General features: G+C 41.4%; 1 protein-coding gene across 1 annotated transcript in view; it reads right to left on the bottom strand.

Moving 5' to 3' along the window:
• The window catches only part of CCDC6 (coiled-coil domain containing 6), a 54,207-nt gene that overhangs the window by 14,287 nt on the left and 19,907 nt on the right, over window positions 1–20,013 (bottom strand). Inside the window, exons 2-3 of the mRNA XM_063133092.1 lie at window positions 13,704–13,853; window positions 10,411–10,539 (exon numbers count right to left, since the gene is read on the bottom strand). Of these exons, the coding sequence (XP_062989162.1) occupies window positions 10,411–10,539; window positions 13,704–13,853 (279 nt within the window). The remainder of the gene's footprint in view (window positions 1–10,410; window positions 10,540–13,703; window positions 13,854–20,013) is intronic.

Raw genomic sequence — 20,013 nt, 5'->3', positions numbered from 1 at the left:
AAACTTATCAAGACACCTGATCCTCCTCTCTCTTCCCAAAATAAGACACAAAATAGAAGGAGTTGGCAAGTAATAATCCCCAGATGTTTAGAGCAGAATAGTTTACCACTGCAGTGACTTGAACCCTGAAGGTCTGAGTTCATATTATCCACATCACTTCCCAGTCAATATGCTCTTCCTCCTCCCCCACAGCCTCCTTGGATTATATGAAATGTTCAGCTGGAAAAAAAGCACAGTGTCCACCTCAAGGAATACCTTTTGCTCCACCTAGTGTTAGAGTGCAATTTGGGATCATGGACTATGCTGTTTGGAAGGCTTCCATATTATCCTTTCATACACAATTTCCTTTCAAACTAGAATCTAGAAGGTGCACAAATCAGATCTCTATGGACATAGCATATCTAGATTTCAATGTCGTTGTTTTTTAAAGGATCCATTTGTCTACACAAGTAGGGGTGCCCTTAACCTACAGTGGCCCTGTTCAGACAACATGCTAAGCCATGATGGTTAAGTGTTTTGAGCTAAACATTAGTGTGTCATGTGAACCATGACTTAGTGTGTGCTGTGAACAATTCCTAACCATGGTGACTACATAACCACAGTTTAAATATGCTCACCAACCATTTGATGCAAAAGGGTTAGTGGCCTAACCATGGCTTAACGTAATGTCTGAACGTTATGTCTGAACATTAAAAAAAAAAAAAACCACGTGTAGGAGGGGGTTAGGAAAACAGCACAGCATACGACTGGTAAAAGTGAATGCCTATCAAACGAGTTTGCATAGAGGACTAGGCTTCAACACTTATCTGGCTGATCCCACTTTCTGACATCCGAGGACAGGACTTGTTCTTGACAAATCCATGTTGGCTTCTAGTGATCACCGCAATGATTTCAAGGTGTTTACAGATTGACTTCTTTATAATCTGCTCCAGAATTTTCCCAGGGATGGATGTCAGGCTGACTGGTCTGTAGTTCCCAGGTTCCTCCTTTTTGCCCTTTTTGAAGATAGGGACAACGTTAGCCCTCCTCCAGTCGTCCGGCACCTCACCCGTCTTCCATGATTTTGCAAAGATAATAGACAAAGGTTCTGAGAGTTCTTCCGTTAGCTCCTTCATTACTCTAGGATGCAGTTCATTGGGCCCTGGAGATTTGAACTCATTCAAGAAAATTAGGTGTTCTTTGACCATTTGTTTATCAAGCTCAAACTGTAATCCTGCCCCCTCAACTTCTGCTTCACTTTTTCCAGGGGGGTCATAGACCCGCTTTTGGGAGAAGACTGAGGCAAAGTAGGAATTGAGCACTTCAGCTTTTTCTTTGTCATCTGTTATCAATTTGCCATCCTCATTAAGCAGTTGAGCCACCATTTCTTTCCTCTGTCTTTTACTACTCACGTATCTGAAGAAAGCCTTTTTATTGCTTTTAGCATCCCTCGCTAATCTCAGCTCATTCTGAGCTTTAGCCTTCCTGACGCCATTTCGGCATTTCTGCGCCACCTGTCTGTACTCTTCTTTTGTAGCCTGGCCTTCCTTCCACTTCCTATATGTATCCCTTTTTGTTTTCAGGTCATCTCTAAGCTTTTTGTAGAGCCACGTTGGTTTCCTGTTGTCTTCTATCTTTTCTCCTTGTTGGAATTGTTTGTAACTGTGCCTTTAAAATTTCCTTTTTTAAATACTCCCACCCATCCTGCACTCCTTTTCTCATTAGGCTCATTTGCCATGGGACCTTACTTATCATAGTTCTGAGTTTATTAAAATCAGCTTTCCTAAAATCCAGAGTACGTGTATGGCTACACTCAACTTTTGTCTCCTTCATAATCAAGAATTCAAGTATGACGTGGTCACTTTCCCCCAGAGTTCCCGTAACTGCCACTTTATCCACTCAGTCATCCCTATTGGTCAATATCAAGTCAAGGATTGCCGATCCTCTAGTTCCTTCCTCCACTTTCTGTAGGAGAAAGTTATCACCCACACATGTCAGGAATTTCCTGGAAGGGCCGCTTTTGGCAGTAATGGTCTCCCAACAGATATCAGGGTAATTGAAGTCCCCCATCACTACTACATCACACTTCCTTGAAACACTGACAATTTGTTTCTCAAAAGTTTCGTCCTCGTCTTCTCCTTGATTGGGTGGTCGGTAGTAGACTCCGATTATCATGTTCTTTTTATTGCTTGCCCCATTTATTTTAATCCAGATGCTCTCGATGGGGCTCCCAGTCTGATCCGCCTGTATTTCTGTGCAGGGATAGGTATTTTTAACGTATAGTGCAACTCCACCTCCCTTTCTATTTCTTCTGTTCTTTTTGAACAAGTTATATCCTTCAATTGCTATATTCCAGTCATGGGAGTCATCCCACCAAGTTTCAGTTATACCTATCAAGTCGTATTTGCCTTCATGTAATAAGAGTTGAAGTTCATTCTGTTTGTTTCCCATGCTCTGGGCATTAGCATATAGACATCGAAGACCATGTGTTTTATAGTCTGGCTTTGTTCCTACATTGTTGCAGACACTATTTTGGCGCACTATTGGAGCTGTTCTCTGTACTGTGGTGCATTGGCCTTCATCCATTGTTGCCTCGAAATTTATGTCTCCCGCCCCCATAAGATTCAGTTTAAAGCCCTCCTGATCAAGTTCTTCATGCTGTGGCCGAACACATTCTTTCCAGCCCTTGTGAGGTGCAACCCATCCCTTGCCAGCAGTCCATGTTCCAAGTAGCGTAGCCCGTGGTCCCAGAATCCAAAACTCTCACGTCGGCACCACCTTCGTAGCCAGTCGTTCATTCAGAGTATTTTTCTTTCCCTTTCTAATCCTCTTCCAAGAACCGGGAGGATGGATGAGAAAACTACCTGGGCCCCAAAGTTCTTCAGTTTCCTTCCCAGAGCTTCAAAGTCTGAAATGATTTCTTCGTAGCTCTGCTTGACATCATTTGTTCCCACATGGATGAGAAGAAAGGGGTATGTGTCCATGGGTTTTATGAGCTTCGGTAACCCTTCAGACACATCTCTAATCTGTGCTCCAGGGAGACAGCATACCTGGCGAGTCCATGGGTCTTCACGACATACTTGGGTTTCAATCCCACGCAGCAGGGAGTCTCCCACAACGACTACTTTTCTCTTCTTCTTGGTTGACCTACCTTCTGCCTCTTGTTCACTGTTGCACAGTGTCTCCTGTACTTCTTCCTCTGCAAACTGTCCTTCAGTCTCATCCTCCAGTAGCTGAAAGCGGTTGCTTAACTCTAATGGTTCCACCGGTGCAGAATGCTTTCTAGTTCTTCTGCTCCTAACTGTCACTCTTTTCCAGGGAGTTTCCTCTTCATTGGCTTTCCTCCCCTCAGCATACTCCACTTCTGCTTCAGCTGGCTGTTGCTCTTCAATCTCATGTGCTTCTTGTTGCTGTTGCAGTTCCACCATTCAGTCTAAGAACTCCTCGTCTTCTCTTATTCCTTGGAGGGTGGACACTCGCTGCTCAAGTCCTCTCACTTTTTCTTCCAAAAGTGCCACCAGCTTGCACTAGTTGCAGGTGTACGCCATGTTGAGCTCAGGCAGAAACACGAACATTGCACACCCTTTGCAGGTCACCACCTCTAAGGACTCCTTTCCATCCATATTGTCTATTTCTGCTTTCTTTTTTCCTTTCTGATTATAGTGGAATTGCCTTTGCTTTGTCCTGTCCTCTCTGAAGGTACACAACTATATGAGTATGTCTTAAGGGAAAATACAATTTTTTGGTTGGTTTTTTGTGTGTGTGTGCTTTTGGGGTTGTTTTTTTCTCGATGTTTTTCTTTGTCCCCCCCCTCTTCTTTTTTCTTAGAGGCCTCCCCTTGACCTCCCCTGCTGAACTCCCCCTGTCAAACTCCTGTTTGCTCTTCCTGTTAGCTCGCTCTCTGGGAACTGGCTTACTTTCCTAGCTTCTACTTCAGCTGGGCCAGCTGCTCTTCCCTGCTTCTGCTCAGCTCCAAGTCAGGAAACAGGACTTGGAGCTGACTTTGCTTACAGACGCCCCTGTAACCCAGCAACAGCAGGCCACAGGATAGAGATACAAACATAGTTGTCAGTTCTTGCAACAAGCCCAGACGTTTACTTTGTGCCAACATCCACTCAGAAAACAGTGCAACAAGACATATTCACCTATTTATCCCTCAACAGGATATACACCAACACCTGCCAAAAATGCCATTTTGTCTTACATAGGACAAACAAGTCTGTCTAGGCAAAGGAATGAACGCCAGTGGGAAAATATTTCAGTATATCAGGACACTCTGCTGTTGAACGAAAACCCACATTCTTGAAGAAAATAACTTCAAAGGGAGTATCCAGTATAAAGTAAATCTGAATCTATTGTTTAGGCCACAATGGAGACAATGGTTTCCTCATTCACCACAGGTGAGAAGTTAGCTTGGCAAAGCTAGAAAGACTTTGTTACCAATTATTGCTGCAATTGTGAATGGTCTTTGTGATTATCTTGCACCCACACATTCAAACTTTATATAGAATTGTCACAGTCTGTATAATCTTGCAATGCCATTGCCACTTGGACTGTTTACATTTTTCCCTTTATGCGTACACGTGTACGCATGTATCGTACATAGATCACACGTCATGCATCTGATGAAGCAGGTTCCAGTCCATGAAAGCTTGTGTCACAATAAGTAACTCATTAAGGTGCCACAGACCTGTTCTTCTTGCTGCAACAACAGACTAACATGTCTAACCCTCTGGATGCAATTTCCCATGGGTTCCACTGCATCTCCACCAGGGAGGCAAGTCCCAGGGAGATCTGTAGGCTCAAAACAACATTTTACTGTATCAACAAAAGATGCAACTCCACAGTATTGTGGAGCCCACTGTGATAGCAAGAAGCTGCAGAGAGAGACTCATTAGGCCTCATTCACTTATCAATGTTAAGGAATACAGCTGGATTTGAAAGGCTTTCATTATGTGCTGGATTCTACTGGGGCAAAACGCTCAAGGGCCCCTCTCTCAAGCTTCTAGTTCAAAGTGAGACACCAGGCAACAGTACACTTTGAGGCACCACCAGCTATTTGTTGAAATAAGGCAAGTTCAAAGCTCTGAAGTGTTTGGAACTCACTATCATCACCTACCAATTGGGACATGGAATGAAAGCCCCATACTCCATTCTAGTTAGCTGTATACACTGGCCCAGTTCAGACGAAATGCTGGTATCCAGTGGCAAATTGTGGGTTAATTAACCACTAATTGCAAGGATGTGTGCCGTACGCAAGCTGCCTCCTGTTTCCATTAATAACCATTGAATGCCGTATTCAAGGGTTGTTTTCATGATGTCTGAACAGGGCATTTGCATTAACTTGGGGTTGTTTAACCCATGAACGACCCAAAGTGTCCCTGTTTGGACATTATGCAAACAACCCTCGAATGTGGCATTCAAGGATTGATTTCCTGCTGAATGCTGCCATTATATCCAAACAGGGTCACTGGGTGCAATTTATAAGGAATCATTCCCAAGCACAAACCACTAAAATGATCCTCTCATAGGAGCCTTTCCCACCATTGAAGTCTGCACAACATTCTTTACCAGTAGAGAATGTCCCTAAGTAGTACTAGTTGTTTTTTAAATGTGAAGTATGCTTTAAACGTACTATATACAGTGACCTTACTTCAAGGTTAAATGACGTAATCGTCTTATATTTTAAATTTAACCCAGAATTCACTTGTCATAACACATACATATTAAAGAGTTTTAGCCTCTTCAATATCTTTTGTACTGATGTCTGTGTGTACTACTATAATTTCACAGAAATCCTCTTTAATAGCATTTAATTTTATTACATTTTTAACTTGCTTTTCATGTATCCTGGCTCCAAAATGGCTTACCACACACATAAATAAAAATGTAGTTTTAAATTCTACAATAAAATTACAATTAAAATAACGACATAAAAACAAAAAAGAACCCACAGAAGTAACTCCAGTAATGCTTTAGTTTCAGAAACCATAATGGCTTTTAGTCTAGACCATGAAAACCAGGGTAGACAGGAAGTGATTAACCCATAATAAAAACCTGCAGTAAGCTACCAAAATCATTTTAAGCAAAGCTGCTTGTAGTGAATTAGGTGACAACTGCCCCCTAGAGGCCATTTCTTTTACTTCTTTTACTTCCTGCGATATAGCTCAGTCTATGGCATGATCTTTCGTTAGATACCTTTTAGCTTCCCTGTTCGTATGTGAGAGGATACAACACAAGTGTTTTAATGCCAAACATTTTTACAAAGTCAGAAAGAAGACATCATTTGCAGCATGAAATTTGTGTATGAACTATGAATTAGTTTGGTAACTAAACATATTTTTTTCTGGCTTCAGAATTTGAACTTCATAGAACGTTGGGCAAAAAGGCCTGTCCCAAGTCAGCGACGCTAGTTGTTGTTGTTTTTTTTAGTTCTCCATATAACAAACATTCATTACCACTGGTCAGAAATTCACACGAACAGCATCTTTCCTAACTACCCTGGAAGGGTAGAAGCTTTTAACTCTGTGTTTTCACAGACATACTGGGCGATTAATGTATAGGAGACAGATCATGGTGAATCGCTTTGATCCCCAGATGAAGAGATTACCATGACTGAACAGAATCCACCCATTGAAATGCCCAATTCTAAGGGCCAATTTAAACATTACTCAATTAGTGAAAGAATTCACAGAACCAATCCCCTACTGTTTAAGGCATTACTTGCTTAATTGCTGGAAGACGACCATACACTCCCTTCCTCTTGTGGCTAAAACAGGTCTCTGGTGACTCAGCCCCAACTTTTGCTTGCCCCATGAGGGGGAATAAGTACCAGACTCCATCTCTAGTCTCCAGTGCTCAGCTTGCATCCCAGAAGGCAGCATCAGATCACTCTCTTTTAGCAGCCAGGACCAATGCTGATTGGGACTTGATCTCATCAATCCTGCCCACTCCCCGCAGGCCAAGAATCAAAAAGAGGGTTGATAACTAAGAAAACTGGCTTATTTTCAGGGCCCATCTTTTAAAAGTAATAATAATGGGTTTCAAAATACAAGTCTGAACCTCTACATAAGGGGCAGATTTTTTCCCCAAGTCAACATCTATGTTAACAATTAGGATGTAATCATATCTATTACTGGGCCTTCTACCCCTGGTCCCATTCTACGCTTTATATATAAAGAGGTGGTCAAATTCTGGACTATACTACTCCAGACTGTAGACTAAGGAGAAATCCTATTTCTGAATGCTCCCTTGTGTACACAGCTCTTTGAATATAATGGACCAACACATGTTAATTCACTACATGAAGTGGATTTTTTATATGGGGAGAATGAAAATTAGGAAACCCTCCCCCCATGTGCAATCTAGTACACTTACCTAGAACGCTACTATTCATTCTGCATAATTCTGTGGTTTTCATTAACAGGACTGCAGAATATCCCCTTCTCAGTCCATACACCTGATTAAGAAGACTACTGGCCAGCAAAGCCTATGCTGGAATGCTCCATCTTATTATCCTAAAGGCTGTTTTGAAGTGCTAGGCATGAATTTAATAAATGCTTTCAAATGCCCTACGACTTTATTCACAGCATGGGAGATACAATGGAGGGAGACAAGGGGCCGGGCAGTAAAAATACCTTATGCGCCAATATCAAATTTTAGTAAGTCTGGGCAACTAGAGCTTCCCCAGCATTAGCATAGAATACAACTCGGCTGTTTCAGTTCCTTTGCCACCTAGAAATTCCCACCATTCCAAGCGTGCCATCATCATCATCATCATTATTATTATTATTTAAAAAACAGACTTTACAAGCATTTTTCTCTCAAGGAAGATAGTTAATTGTATGATTAATTGTTGTAGAGTGTTTGTAGTCTGAAAGTTTGTGGTAGACATGAAGACCTGGCTGGCAAGTTCAACTCAATCTATGACATCTGGCACCCCATGCTTTTCCTGTCCTCACTGCTCCCTTATAGTGTTGCCAAACCACAATGTTGCAGTCACGATAGAAGCCACAATTGCCAGGGTCAAGAGCCTAGACCTAGCCACCCCTCTGCCTCTTTGGCTCCCAAGGTCACAGTCCCTGGCCCTTCAGGTTTGGCTTGGCTGCCTACTTCCTTCTTGCCAACTGTGCACAGCCCCCAAGCTGCTTTCTCCATGGCCTCCCCCACCTTCAACTCCATGTCTCAATCACCCATTATTTCCTCATGGCCCTCTTTTCCATGCCACTACATACTTCCTCCGAATTTCTTGAATCTCCCTAAACTTTCAAATACCCTTCATATGAATCCTCTTTCCGCCCTCTAAACCAGTGATGGCAAATCTGTGGTATCTCTGGCAGCTCTGCGCCTTCAACATCTGCCTGGGCAGGGAGAGCCAAGCATTTTCAAAAGGTGTCTCTTCCCTGGATTGGCCTCATCCAGGCAAAGGGAAATGAGGGCTTTGAAAATGTGGATCCAGCTTTATTTGTGCTTTCAAAAGGCACCGTTGCCCTTTTATAGTCCATGTGTGTGAGCGTGGATGGATTGGGGCAGGAAGAGTAAAAGAGTGTGTGCGAATGGATTTGGTACTGTGTATAAGTGAATGAATTGTGGGGAGGGGTGTGTGTAAATAGATGGGGGAATTATGGATCCATGTCAACAGCAATTTGGAGAGGGATGAAGGCTGTGATCACCTCTCCACACTCTGATTGGGTTCGGATGACATGATAACCCGTGCTGGGTTATTTTAACCCACCGTGGGTTATTGTGTCAGGTAGTGGGATTGTTTTTTTTAACTCTTGGTGGGTTATTTTGTTGAAATAGTCAGCAAACCATGGATTAATAATCTACTCACAGTTGCTTATAACCAATTCACAGTTGGTTATTTCTCTGTGTAGGGAGTACCCACAAAATAGGGCAGGGGGGAAGGAAAGGAACCCCTCATGCAAGCACTTGAGTCATTGCTGACTCCTAGAGGGACGCCTGCTTCCGCTGGTGTTTTCTTATGTATTTATTTATTACATTTCTATACCGCCCAATAGCCGAAGCTCTCTGGATGGTTCACAAAAATTAAAATCATAGTAAGGCAATCAACAAGTTAAAAGCACAAATACACAATACAATATAAAAAGCACAACCAGAATAAAAACCACGCAGCAAAATTGATATAAAATTAAAATACAGAGTTAAAACAGTAAAATTTAAATTTAAGTTAAAATTAAGTGTTAAAATACTGGGAGAATAAAAAATCTTGGCAGACTTTGTAGTGGGGTGGTTTGCCATTGCCTTCCCCAGTCGCAGTTAACTTTCCCCCAGCTAGCTGGGTACTCATTGTACCGACCTCGGAAGGATGGAAGGCTGAGTCAACCTGAGCCGGCTGCCTGAGAACCAGCTTCCGCTGGGATTGAACTCAGGCCGTGGGGAGAGTTTCGGCTGCAGTAACTGCCGCTTACCACTCTCTGCCACACGAGGCTCATACCCACAAAATAACCAACTGTGAATTGACTATTAATCCACTATCATGGCATCTGAATGCAGCCTCTGTCTTTCTCAATATTTTTGTGAGAAAAACATGTAGGGTGGTGACTATCTGAAGAGAAGAGCATGGGTTGGTTCTGGCCCCACTAACAACTGGTATGTGGCTGCCAACATTTCAACAAAAGAAAAGAAGGGGAAATGTAGCTATAACATTTGGGCTACATTCTCTGAGAGAATGTGGCCCACAAGACAAAAAAGACTAATATAGAGTCCCTTCTGATCTTAATTGCTGTGAAGTATATGGGTACATTTTGCATTGGAACACTCCTTAATGTTTACTGATGTACATGCTCTTTTAGATTATCTACCTGCTTCCTGGAAGTGAGTGGAGTCTCCATCCCTTCTGACAGCTAAAAGAATGGCATTACAGCATTGGACGGATCAATACTCACCCCTGATAATGTAATGAATTGAGAACCTTACAACACTTATATGAATATTTGGTCTGCTTTTATTGAAAGTTTATGTATAGTATACATTGAAAATGATCTATTCTAATCTATATAGCTACATTTCCCCTTCTTTTATTTTGTTGAAATTTATAATAAAAAATTAGTCTAAAAATAGTGCAGTGAAGTTTCCTTAAAGCCCCTTCTCACCTGAATTCCCTGTTCGTCTGCCTTTTTCTTCAAGCCTAATTCTCCACTAACAAACCTTCACGTCCTTCTTTTTCAGCCCAGTACTTATGCTCCACCTTTCCTTCAGCTTCCTTGCATCTAGGCTCCCCATCCCACAAAACAGGTCTTCTTAACATTCTTCAACCTTTCTATGTCTGTGAGGAATTAATCCCAGCCAAACTGAAGCTGTGCTGAAAACTATTAAGCTTCCCGAGGAACCGAACATGTCATCAACCATAAGAGCTGAAAAGACTTCACTGTCACAACTGCAATACAATATAGATAACATGGCATTTACCTGCTCCAGAGTTAGCTGCTTTGAAATGGTGTCGTTTTCCAGTTTTTTAATTTTCTTCATCAATTTGTTCACTTGGAATTCCTGTTCCTGTTCTAAATGCTGCTCAAGTTCAGCCTTCTCATGCTGTAGCTATGGTCAGAATTGATATTGGAACGCAAGATGTAAGATTTTTAAAACTACATTTATAAGCAACATTTAATTTATTTGTACTGGTGCTTTTGTACAAGGAGATCTGAAAACATAACTAATATTACCAGAATGTTCTTAAAATGGCAAACATTAAAGATAGGTAAATTATAAAATAAATAAAAAGCAAAGAACATTTCCATGCATTTTAAAATGACACCTTTATAATTACAATGAATAGGAAATTTCTATCCCAGCTATGGTGAATGTGCTTGCTTTTGTACTCTACAAGTCTAAATATAAGGACACAAAAGAGCTAGCTAACCTTTTGCTGTTTGGCATGACTGGGGCAGTATTCAGCTGTCTTACCATCTTACAAATTGTTAAAAGCGGAAAGGGTGCCCAGGGATAAAAGTTTAAGAAAAACCAGAACATTGAATCCACTTGATTAAAACATAATTCTAGCCAAGGAGTAGGTGACCTTTTTGGGCCTGTGTGGACATTTGGCAATTTGAGGAAACTGTCCTGGGCACCACCACAAAATGAGTGTCCTACCAATGAAAGTATTGGCCTGCAACCACTTGCCATCTTCATTTCGTAAGAATGTCTCTGAGCCCCACATGTGGTCCAGAGGTATTCATGGGAAAAGAAGATGGGAGCAGCTAGAGGCCCTCACTTTTCCTTTGATCCCAGCTGCCAGTATGGAAGAGGAGGGGCAGGGCACCTCAGCGAGTGCTAAGAAAGGTGTCTGAGGAGGTAGTGGTGCCCACAGGTGCTATTGTATAGAGTTGGTATCACGTCCAACTCCACTATGCAGCATGTTGGATGTGTGTGGGACTACAGCTAATTTTCTTAAGCTGAAGATTCAAACCAACTAGTGCGTTAAACAAGTTACATATTCCACTTCCACACAAAGAATTCATACCCATGTACACACAGCTCCACGCACGTTTTGTTCTACATTAATCTGTCTCTAAAAGTTTTTCTTCTGACAAGTATACTCCATTCCAAAATGCCTGCTAATGAGTTACTTCCTCTTCAAGGAGTTTTGCTGTGCATTATCTATGGAACCCATCACTGTGTTATGTACAGCATGTTGAATTAAGAGGCTTTGCCAGGCCAATACATTAATACACAGTTTTACTAAAAGCAACATCTAGGTGTTTTACAGCCAAGTCAAGCACAATGTGTTATGACCTATTATTGTGGGTGGGGGTGGGGGGGAATATGTTCTTAGAAAAGGTGGGAATCTGAATAAATTATCCACTTGTATGTGTAAGCAAGCTTTTAAAAACAATTAATCTGTTTGGTTCAAAGGTTATTTCAAATCAGTACCTTCTTACGTTAAAACTGAAAAGCTGATACATCAGTGTTTTTTCAACCACAATGCAAATCATGCTGATCTGGGAAATTCCTGCCACACTGCAAATCAGAGATCCACAGCTCTCACACCCAGAGTCAGCTTTTGTATTTACAGTGTACTGAAAAAACCTTCTGGAAGCATTTTCCAGATGCCTCTTTGAATCCACTGTTTAAGTCCCCACATTGTGAAAGGCAAAAGTTCAACAATGCATGCGCTCAGGCATTATGACACTGGCGATTTGCTAACTGTTTTGCAATGGTATGATGTATTAGCAATCAGGGACCTTGTAAACTGCACGACTAATCATGCCATACAGAGCAGAAAAAACAAAAATCCATCACCTTGAACCGGAGTTTTCTACAGGACAATAAATTAAGCAAATCAATGCAAAAATCCTACAATATGCACTACTGCAGAAAAAGAATTCTGTGTTTACAGTATTTGAGATCCCATAGCTCACAATTCCAGAGGAATTGCAATATTCCTGGGTTGCAGACAGTGCAAAAGAAGTGAGTTTAATCCTTTAACTTTAAAAATACTTAAGTAAACTGAGCAAGAACTCTACACCCAGCACAGCTGAAGAAACATTGTAACATCTGTTCCTTACATGGATAAGAACAACTCAGGTCAATTTCTCTTTTAAAAGTAACTTCATGATAGAGCAAAAGGTGTAATCTATCAGCAAGTTCAGACATAATGATCCCAGCTTAATAAATCATGGTTTATTAAACCCAGTTTCTTAAGCCAGCAATGAGCATTGTGTCCATGCACTCACATCACCTCTTCCCTCCCACGGTCACCTCAGCATTTGTATCGTGGTTACTAAAAACCTAAATTTCCCATTATGTCCAAACTAAACTACAATATGGAACCAGGACCAGTCCCCAGCTTAATATTCCAGAGTTTATTATCATTACATTCTAAATGGCCCATGTTGCTATGAGAAACCTTTAAAAAAAAATCTCTGCAATTCCATTCTCACTCCAGATTCCTACAGATAACATTACAACTTCAGAAACTCCCAGAGGAAATATGCAAATTGGAAGGGATAACTGCCATAGGTAGAATCAGCTGAAGAAGAAAGGGACCACCTGGGACCACATACCTTTACTTAAATTAAAATATATGCAAAACAATAGGCTAGATGGATTTCTGAAAATAAAATATTTTTTATTCATAGTGAAAAAAGCACACTATTGAACATTTTTCTTGGGGAAAGTCTGTGCCTTAGAAACTACCAGGTATCTCAGTCACTTAAAAGATATTTTAGAATCTGCTGGTTTTTATATGTTAAATGACTGGGATTTAACTAGTTACTTGAGATAGCACCTTGAGATCTAAGGGTAGTTGAGGTTCTTTAATCAAGTAACTAGTTAAATCCCAGACATTAACAGATATAAAAACAACAGGTTTTAAAATACATTTAAAAAACTGGGATATTTGGTAGTTTCTAAGGCACAGACTTTCCCCAAGGAAATTGTTCAAGAGCATGCTATGTCAGTCTGCTACATTTCCTTGTTGGCCCCAAAGGAAAGGGAAGTTCTCTGCAAGCCTGCTCACTCACCTGGATAAAATTCCTAGTTACCTGTGATGATCAAGCAGGTTGTTAAATATAAAGCAGCTTTAATCTTTGGTGTCCTTTTCAAGTTTATCCAGCATTTCCTTTCTCCACTTTCAAGTTTTCAAACTACAATTTTTGATGCTATGACTACAACGATACCAAGCATATCTCCAAACCACACTCTAGCTCAATCCTCTGAAGTAGATTTTTTTTCATGAAAAGCCGAGCTGAAAAACTACATACCTGCATCAGCTTTCTTGAGAGCTCATTAGTGAGAAATTCTTCCTCCTTTTCATAGTTCACTGCAAGTGTCTCCTTCTCCTTCTGCAAAGCTTGAATCTTCTTAAACAGGGTATTACTGATAAATTCTTCTTCTTGCTCTGCCCTTGCTTGCTGTAAGAGAAACATATTTCTTAAAGACCAAGAAACCAGGAGAGAACAAGATCCAGGTGCCAGCAATGGATTCGACTGTGCCTTACATGTTTCTCTGCTCACTTTTTCCTTTTGTCGCTTAATCTCAAAAGGTACTGGACACCAACATACACAATTCCTCTGGTTCACTCCCCCAACAAAGACAGCAACACAATAAATTAAACACTAAAGCTCTGATCCAGGTAACCACTATCTCTCCTCTCTCATCTCACACTATTGCCCCGCTCGTGCTCTTCGCTCCTCTGATGCCATGTTTCTCGCCTGCCCAAGGGCCTCTACTTCCCTTGCTCGGCTTCGTCCATTTTCGTCTGCTGCCCCTTACGCCTGGAACGCTCTTCCAGAACATTTGAGAACTACAAGTTCAACCACAGCTTTTAAAGCTCAACTAAAAACTTTTCTTTTTCCTAAAGCTTTTAAAACTTGATGTTGTGCAGACTTCTACTGTTACTTTCTACTGTTAGTTTTTCCCTACCCTGTGCCTGCTTACCCTTCCCTGTACCTGTTGGCATTCTCTTCCCCTCCTTATTGTTTTACTATGATTTTATTAGATTGTAAGCCTATGCGGCAGAGTCTTGCTATTTACTGTTTTACTCTGTACAGCACCATGTACATTGATGGTGCTATATAAATAAATAATAATAATAATAATAATAATAATAATAATGCAGCAGATAGCAACATATATGCTGCTGCACCCATGGACAAAACTGGGCCTTGCTCTACATGAATTAGCAATGGGGCCACATAATGTGTTTCTAGATGTGGTCTGTTTCCATTTGTTTGTCTTTAAACTCCTAGACAGGTAGCAGGTTTTCCTATACCAAGTGCAGATCTATATATAGTAATTTATTTCTGCCAACGTACTACGATTACTGCAACTGAGTACAAATACTTTTAGCCATCACAAAACACAGGCCCTCTCACATCCCACCACTACAGTCATTAGGCTGGCTATTGTGAATCGCGTTACATATAAGGGCAATACTCAGCTTCCATTCACTTATCGTACTTGACATTAATGTAGTAGGAATTGCAGACCAGTTTGCAGCCGGGGGGGGGGGGGGGGGGAGGGGAGCAACTCTCCCTGGCTGAGCTCAGAGTACAACAAACCCATTACAGGGAGACGAAAGGCTGTACTCCAGGCCAAGCAAGACTAGGAAAGATATATTGTATCCTACTATGTTGCTGTACCATAACCTGGCAACAGCTTTCCCTGGCTCCTTTCTGCAGCCTGCAGCTTGGATGGTCCATCAACCAGCTAACCCCTGTAAATAATGTGATGTACTTGTGTGAGCAAGGTAATGACTGATAAGGATGTATAGTTTAGTGGGAAAGCCTATGCTTTGCAAGCAGATAGTCCCAGGCATCTCCATAGGACTGGGGAAAACTCCACCCTAAAACAGTGTTGACAATACTGAGGTGGATGGATCAATGGCCTGATCTGGTATAAAGCAGCTTCCCGTCTACTTCTGTAAGCAATGCATGCTAGGAATGCTGCAATCTGCACACAGTGAAGCAACTACTCTGACTTCTGTGAGTATTCCCATCATTCCCTGTTGGTGAGAGCAGTTATTTGAGAGGTCTGGCTAGCTGATGCAACATTTGCTTGTGGTGCCAGCCAGAACTAAAGCAACATTGACCAACTTGGGGCCAGGTTATCTGAAGGAACACCTCCTCCCATATGTACCTGCCAGGACCTTGAGATCATCCACAGGGGTCCTTTTCCGTAAGCCCCTGCCAAGGGAAGTGAGGCAGGTGGCTACTAGGAGGAGGGCCTTCTCTGCTGTGGCACCCCAGCTGTGGCATGAGCTCCACAGAGAGGTTCGCCTGGCCCCTACACTGTATTCTTTTCGTCACCAGCTGAAGACCTTTTTATTTTCTCAGTATTTTAACACCTAATTCAACTTAAATTTAAACTTGCGGTTTTAATTCCGTATTTTAATCTATATCGACTTCTGCTGTGTGGTTTTATCCTGGTTGTGCTTTTTATATTGTATTTTGTATTTGTGTTTTCAGACTGTAGGTTGTTTTACTATGCTTTTCATGGTTTTAATTTTTGTGAGTTGCCCAGAGAGCTTTGGCTATTGGGCGGTATAAAAATGTAATAAATAAATAAATAAACTCCTCAAGCCAACAGAGGATGGTGGCAGCTGCCAGACTGGAGGGAAGAACTCTCCCCACCTGCCAGTCAGACTTCTTGGGATAATGTTTATTGCTAGTTCTCTAGTAATACCTTCCTGCAGAAACCTGCATTCCAGCTGTCCTGACAGTGAATTGCTGTCAAATCTTTCATTGACAACTGAAAACTTCCTAAAAATCAACCTCTCTGACTCTTTAGTAATCACCTCTTTTCTACAACCTCCTCATTGCCATAAATGGCACCACTTTAAAGGTGCTTGAGTCTGCAATCCCTTGATGACATCTGTAGAGGTTTTCAGCCAGAGACGGAGAACAAGTCACACAGCTTCCTCCTCCAATATTTTGACAGATCTTCTTTGTTTCACTAAAAGTTGCCCCAAATCCACTCATTCCATCTCACTTACTACAGTTCCCAGAATCTCCATCTTCGCTTGAGGACACTGCCATTTGAACTGTTTTTACATTAAGAAGGTTTTGCTATCAAAGTGAAATGTGATCTTAAGGGCATGTCTGCACTATCTGCTTGTGCATGGTATGTTCTAGATCAATTCTGGTTGGCCCAGCCTGCCCTTCATATCTCCAGTTACAGCTCCCCTTTGAGATTTCTGTCACAGGAAGGTTATTTATATAAACTGGGTGCTAACTTCTTTACACCACAGCTTGCAATGTCTGAATGGTCACTCTGAGAGTCTCTGCTCCCAACCTTCAAGGAGAATACTGCCAAGCCATGCCTCCTTTCTAGAACATTTAATAGGAGGCTATGTTATGTACCATTTTGGGTATTGTTGCTTCAAATCCTACTCTCATGTTTACTCTGAAACAGATACAGCAGAATCCTGTTTTACACAACACTACTTGATTGGATTTCATCAGATCAATGTTCTCTACTGTTCTTTGTGCATGTGTACTGCAAAAGAGCACTGGAACAATGAAGTGTAATGAGAACTTTAAAAGAACAGTGACTCTTAGGGTGTATCTGTGCCAGATTTGCCAAATGCCTCAGAACAAGGCTCCACAGACACCCTTCCCAATCTCCGGAGAACAGTGGCTATCGTTGGATTTAATGTCCACTTTGTCAGCATTTTTAACCTTTCTGATGTTATGGCAAACATGATTTATAAGTGGACTTTATTCTTAAGTGCAGACAATGCTGCCTTTTGTTAAGGCACTGTTCAAATGTGTGTCCTGTATGATTCTACGATAATTCATTTCTTTTCAGTCAGTTAATATCAGGAGCAAGCAGTCCTTCTCTCCCACCTCTTGTGCAAACAAGTGTTTTCAACAGCAATATCAAATGACTTTCCTCCCCCTCACTACTTATTTGAAATCAACGTAGGGCTGATTCATGCCTCAACTGCCAAAGAATATTAATTTCAGTCAGCATTAACAAAATCAATTAATCTGTTCTTGTTCTCCTCCAGCAGGTTGTATTAAGCAATTTAGGGTCCAATCCTTTGTATGTTTAGACAGAAAAAAAAGTCTTGCAACTCTTCGCATTCTCCAGCCAGCCATGGCAGATGGGAAATGCTGGGAGTTGTAGGAATTTTTCTGTCTAAACATGCATGGGATTGCATCCCCTACCCCCACTTCTCCCTTTCTCTCCCACACACTCTAGAGGAGCATTTCCCTTCGTTCCTTCTGAACAAGGAATCTGGAAAGTAGAAGGGTTAGAGACTGCACTGCTGATAACTGTGCTCCTGACAAACTGAAGAAGAATCACAGGCAGGCCTGCTTTGCATTTCACATTGAATTTGGTGTCATTCAAAGCAACTGAATGTATTACAAAGGGCACACTATGCCTAAAGCTGTGGTATAGAACAGATAAAAACATAAAATTTATTTTTTTCAATTTCGAACTACAAGTTGAGATCAACACAAGGCATACCAGGGAAGAGATATTTCCCCCTCTTTCCAACCCATGTTTTTCCTGTGATTACATCCACATAATTCAATACAAGCTTCTCCTTTTGACTTTTAAAGCTTGTCATGGTGTAGCTCCTCCCTATCTCGTCTCTTATTTCACCTTACTGTCCTGCTCACACCCTTCGCTCTCATAACACTATGTCTCTTACTCGCCCAAGAGTTTCTACTTCTCTCACTCATCTTCGCCTGTTTTCGCTCGCTGCCCCCTATGCCTGGAATTCTCTTCCAGCGCATCTGTGAACCGCAACGTCAATTTTTAAATTCTTATTTAAAACATTTCTTTTCTCAAAAGCTTATAATCTGTAGTGTGACAATACTAGTTTTTATTATTTGTTTTATTGTCCCCCAAGCTGGTTGGCCTTTCCCCTCCCTGTTTGTTTGTTACTGTGATTTTAGAACATAAGCCATATGGCAGGGTGTTTTGTATTTTGTTTTATTTTGTTCTGTACAGCACTATGAAAATTGATGGCGCTATATAAATAATAATAATTATTAATAATAATAATAATCCATAATCTGAAAAATCAATGGCTTAGTTTACACTAGACCATGGTTAGGAACCAGCCCTGTACCCGCATACTCCCCCTTCACATGTATTCCACTTAGTTACATACTTTCTGTTTTGTGGCAAATTCTGAAGCAGGACTACAAGCTGGCTTGTAACCTGATTTTGGAGGGGAATTTTCAGGGCAACAGCAAAGCATGGGTGGATGTGTATATAAGAGTCAGTCATAGAACACCAAACCATGATTTGGCATTACATTTGAACCAACACAATGGGCTAGAAGGTGGAATGTTGGGATTTATATGCTGAATATGAGTGCACGTAGAATTACAGTAGAATTAGTCTCCACATCTATGACATCTGTGCATAAATATCTGTGCATAAATACCTGTAAATAAATATCTTTATTTCAATAATATTTATATCCTGTCTTTCCACAACTGTTACCAAGGCAGCGTACCTTCAAATAAAACCATAAACATGACAAAATCATATTTAAAACATCTTCTTAATTGCCTCAAAATAGTGCCTATATATACACACTGAAATGTCTGAAATGGGATGTGGGGGATGACAGAAGGCATCACTAGTCAGTGGGCTACAATAGCCAGTCACTTCTGTTGAAACATTTAAAGTGTATATCTCACATAAGAATCCTTAAAGTATAAAACACTGCCAATTACTTGCCTACATTCGCAAGGCTTCAGGTAGTTTGAGGAGTGAGGTGACCCTGGCAATCAAGTTACTGGCAAGATGGGTCTGCTAATGGCCTCTTACTCCCTTCCAGGCAAACCCAGGTTTTAGCCACTCCCAGCTCCTGCTTTCTAACATAGCTGCCTTGCCCCGCCACACCTGTCCTCCTTTTTTCCAATAATCTTTGCTGCAAGTAGTAGTGTCACCTGTTCTTCCAGCAGAAGCTGGGGCCTTTACGGCTGGCATGATACAAATTCAACAGATGGGGTTTTTCTGAGCACAGAGATGGAGTGTAGCGATGGGGAATTCTGACCTTCATACCACTATTAAAAGCATACATCTAATCTTGAAGATGATGTTAGCATGGCTGGGTGCCTGCTAATGAACATCTAGAGAGTGTAGCGTCACTGAAGCGCTGAGCCAAGCCCATCCGCACAAGACTATTAGAATATAGCCTGGTAAGATTCTGGACAGATGCGGATGATAAGAGCTTTGTTCCTAACCAGCTCTGCTGTCCTTTTTCTATGGGGAAGAGTTAATGGGAACCAAGTATCCACTCTCCTTGCTCCCTTCTTGCTGAAAGAATTGGGGGGGGGAGAGATCTGGATCCAACTCCTTCACTCCCCTTCCACCCACAACACTTCTGTGGAAAAAAGGAAGAGGTGCTTTGGCTTCTCTCTCTGTCTCTGCTATGTTCTAAACAGAAAGGGAAGAGAAGGAGGCAACGTGGGAACAAAAGAAAGAGACTTCAAAAATGCACAAGAAATATTGTACTAATGCATTTTGAGTCATGATATTCTTCAAATGCCACTCAGCAAATCTCAGCAAGTAAAGCATTCTTGCGTGCTATCTGATGGAAGT

The sequence above is a fragment of the Elgaria multicarinata genome, chromosome 8 (assembly GCF_023053635.1).
Source record: "Elgaria multicarinata webbii isolate HBS135686 ecotype San Diego chromosome 8, rElgMul1.1.pri, whole genome shotgun sequence".
Lineage (NCBI taxonomy): Eukaryota > Metazoa > Chordata > Lepidosauria > Squamata > Anguidae > Elgaria > Elgaria multicarinata.
Note: the sequence above shows the minus strand (reverse complement) of the source record. Positions and strands in the feature narration are given on the sequence as shown.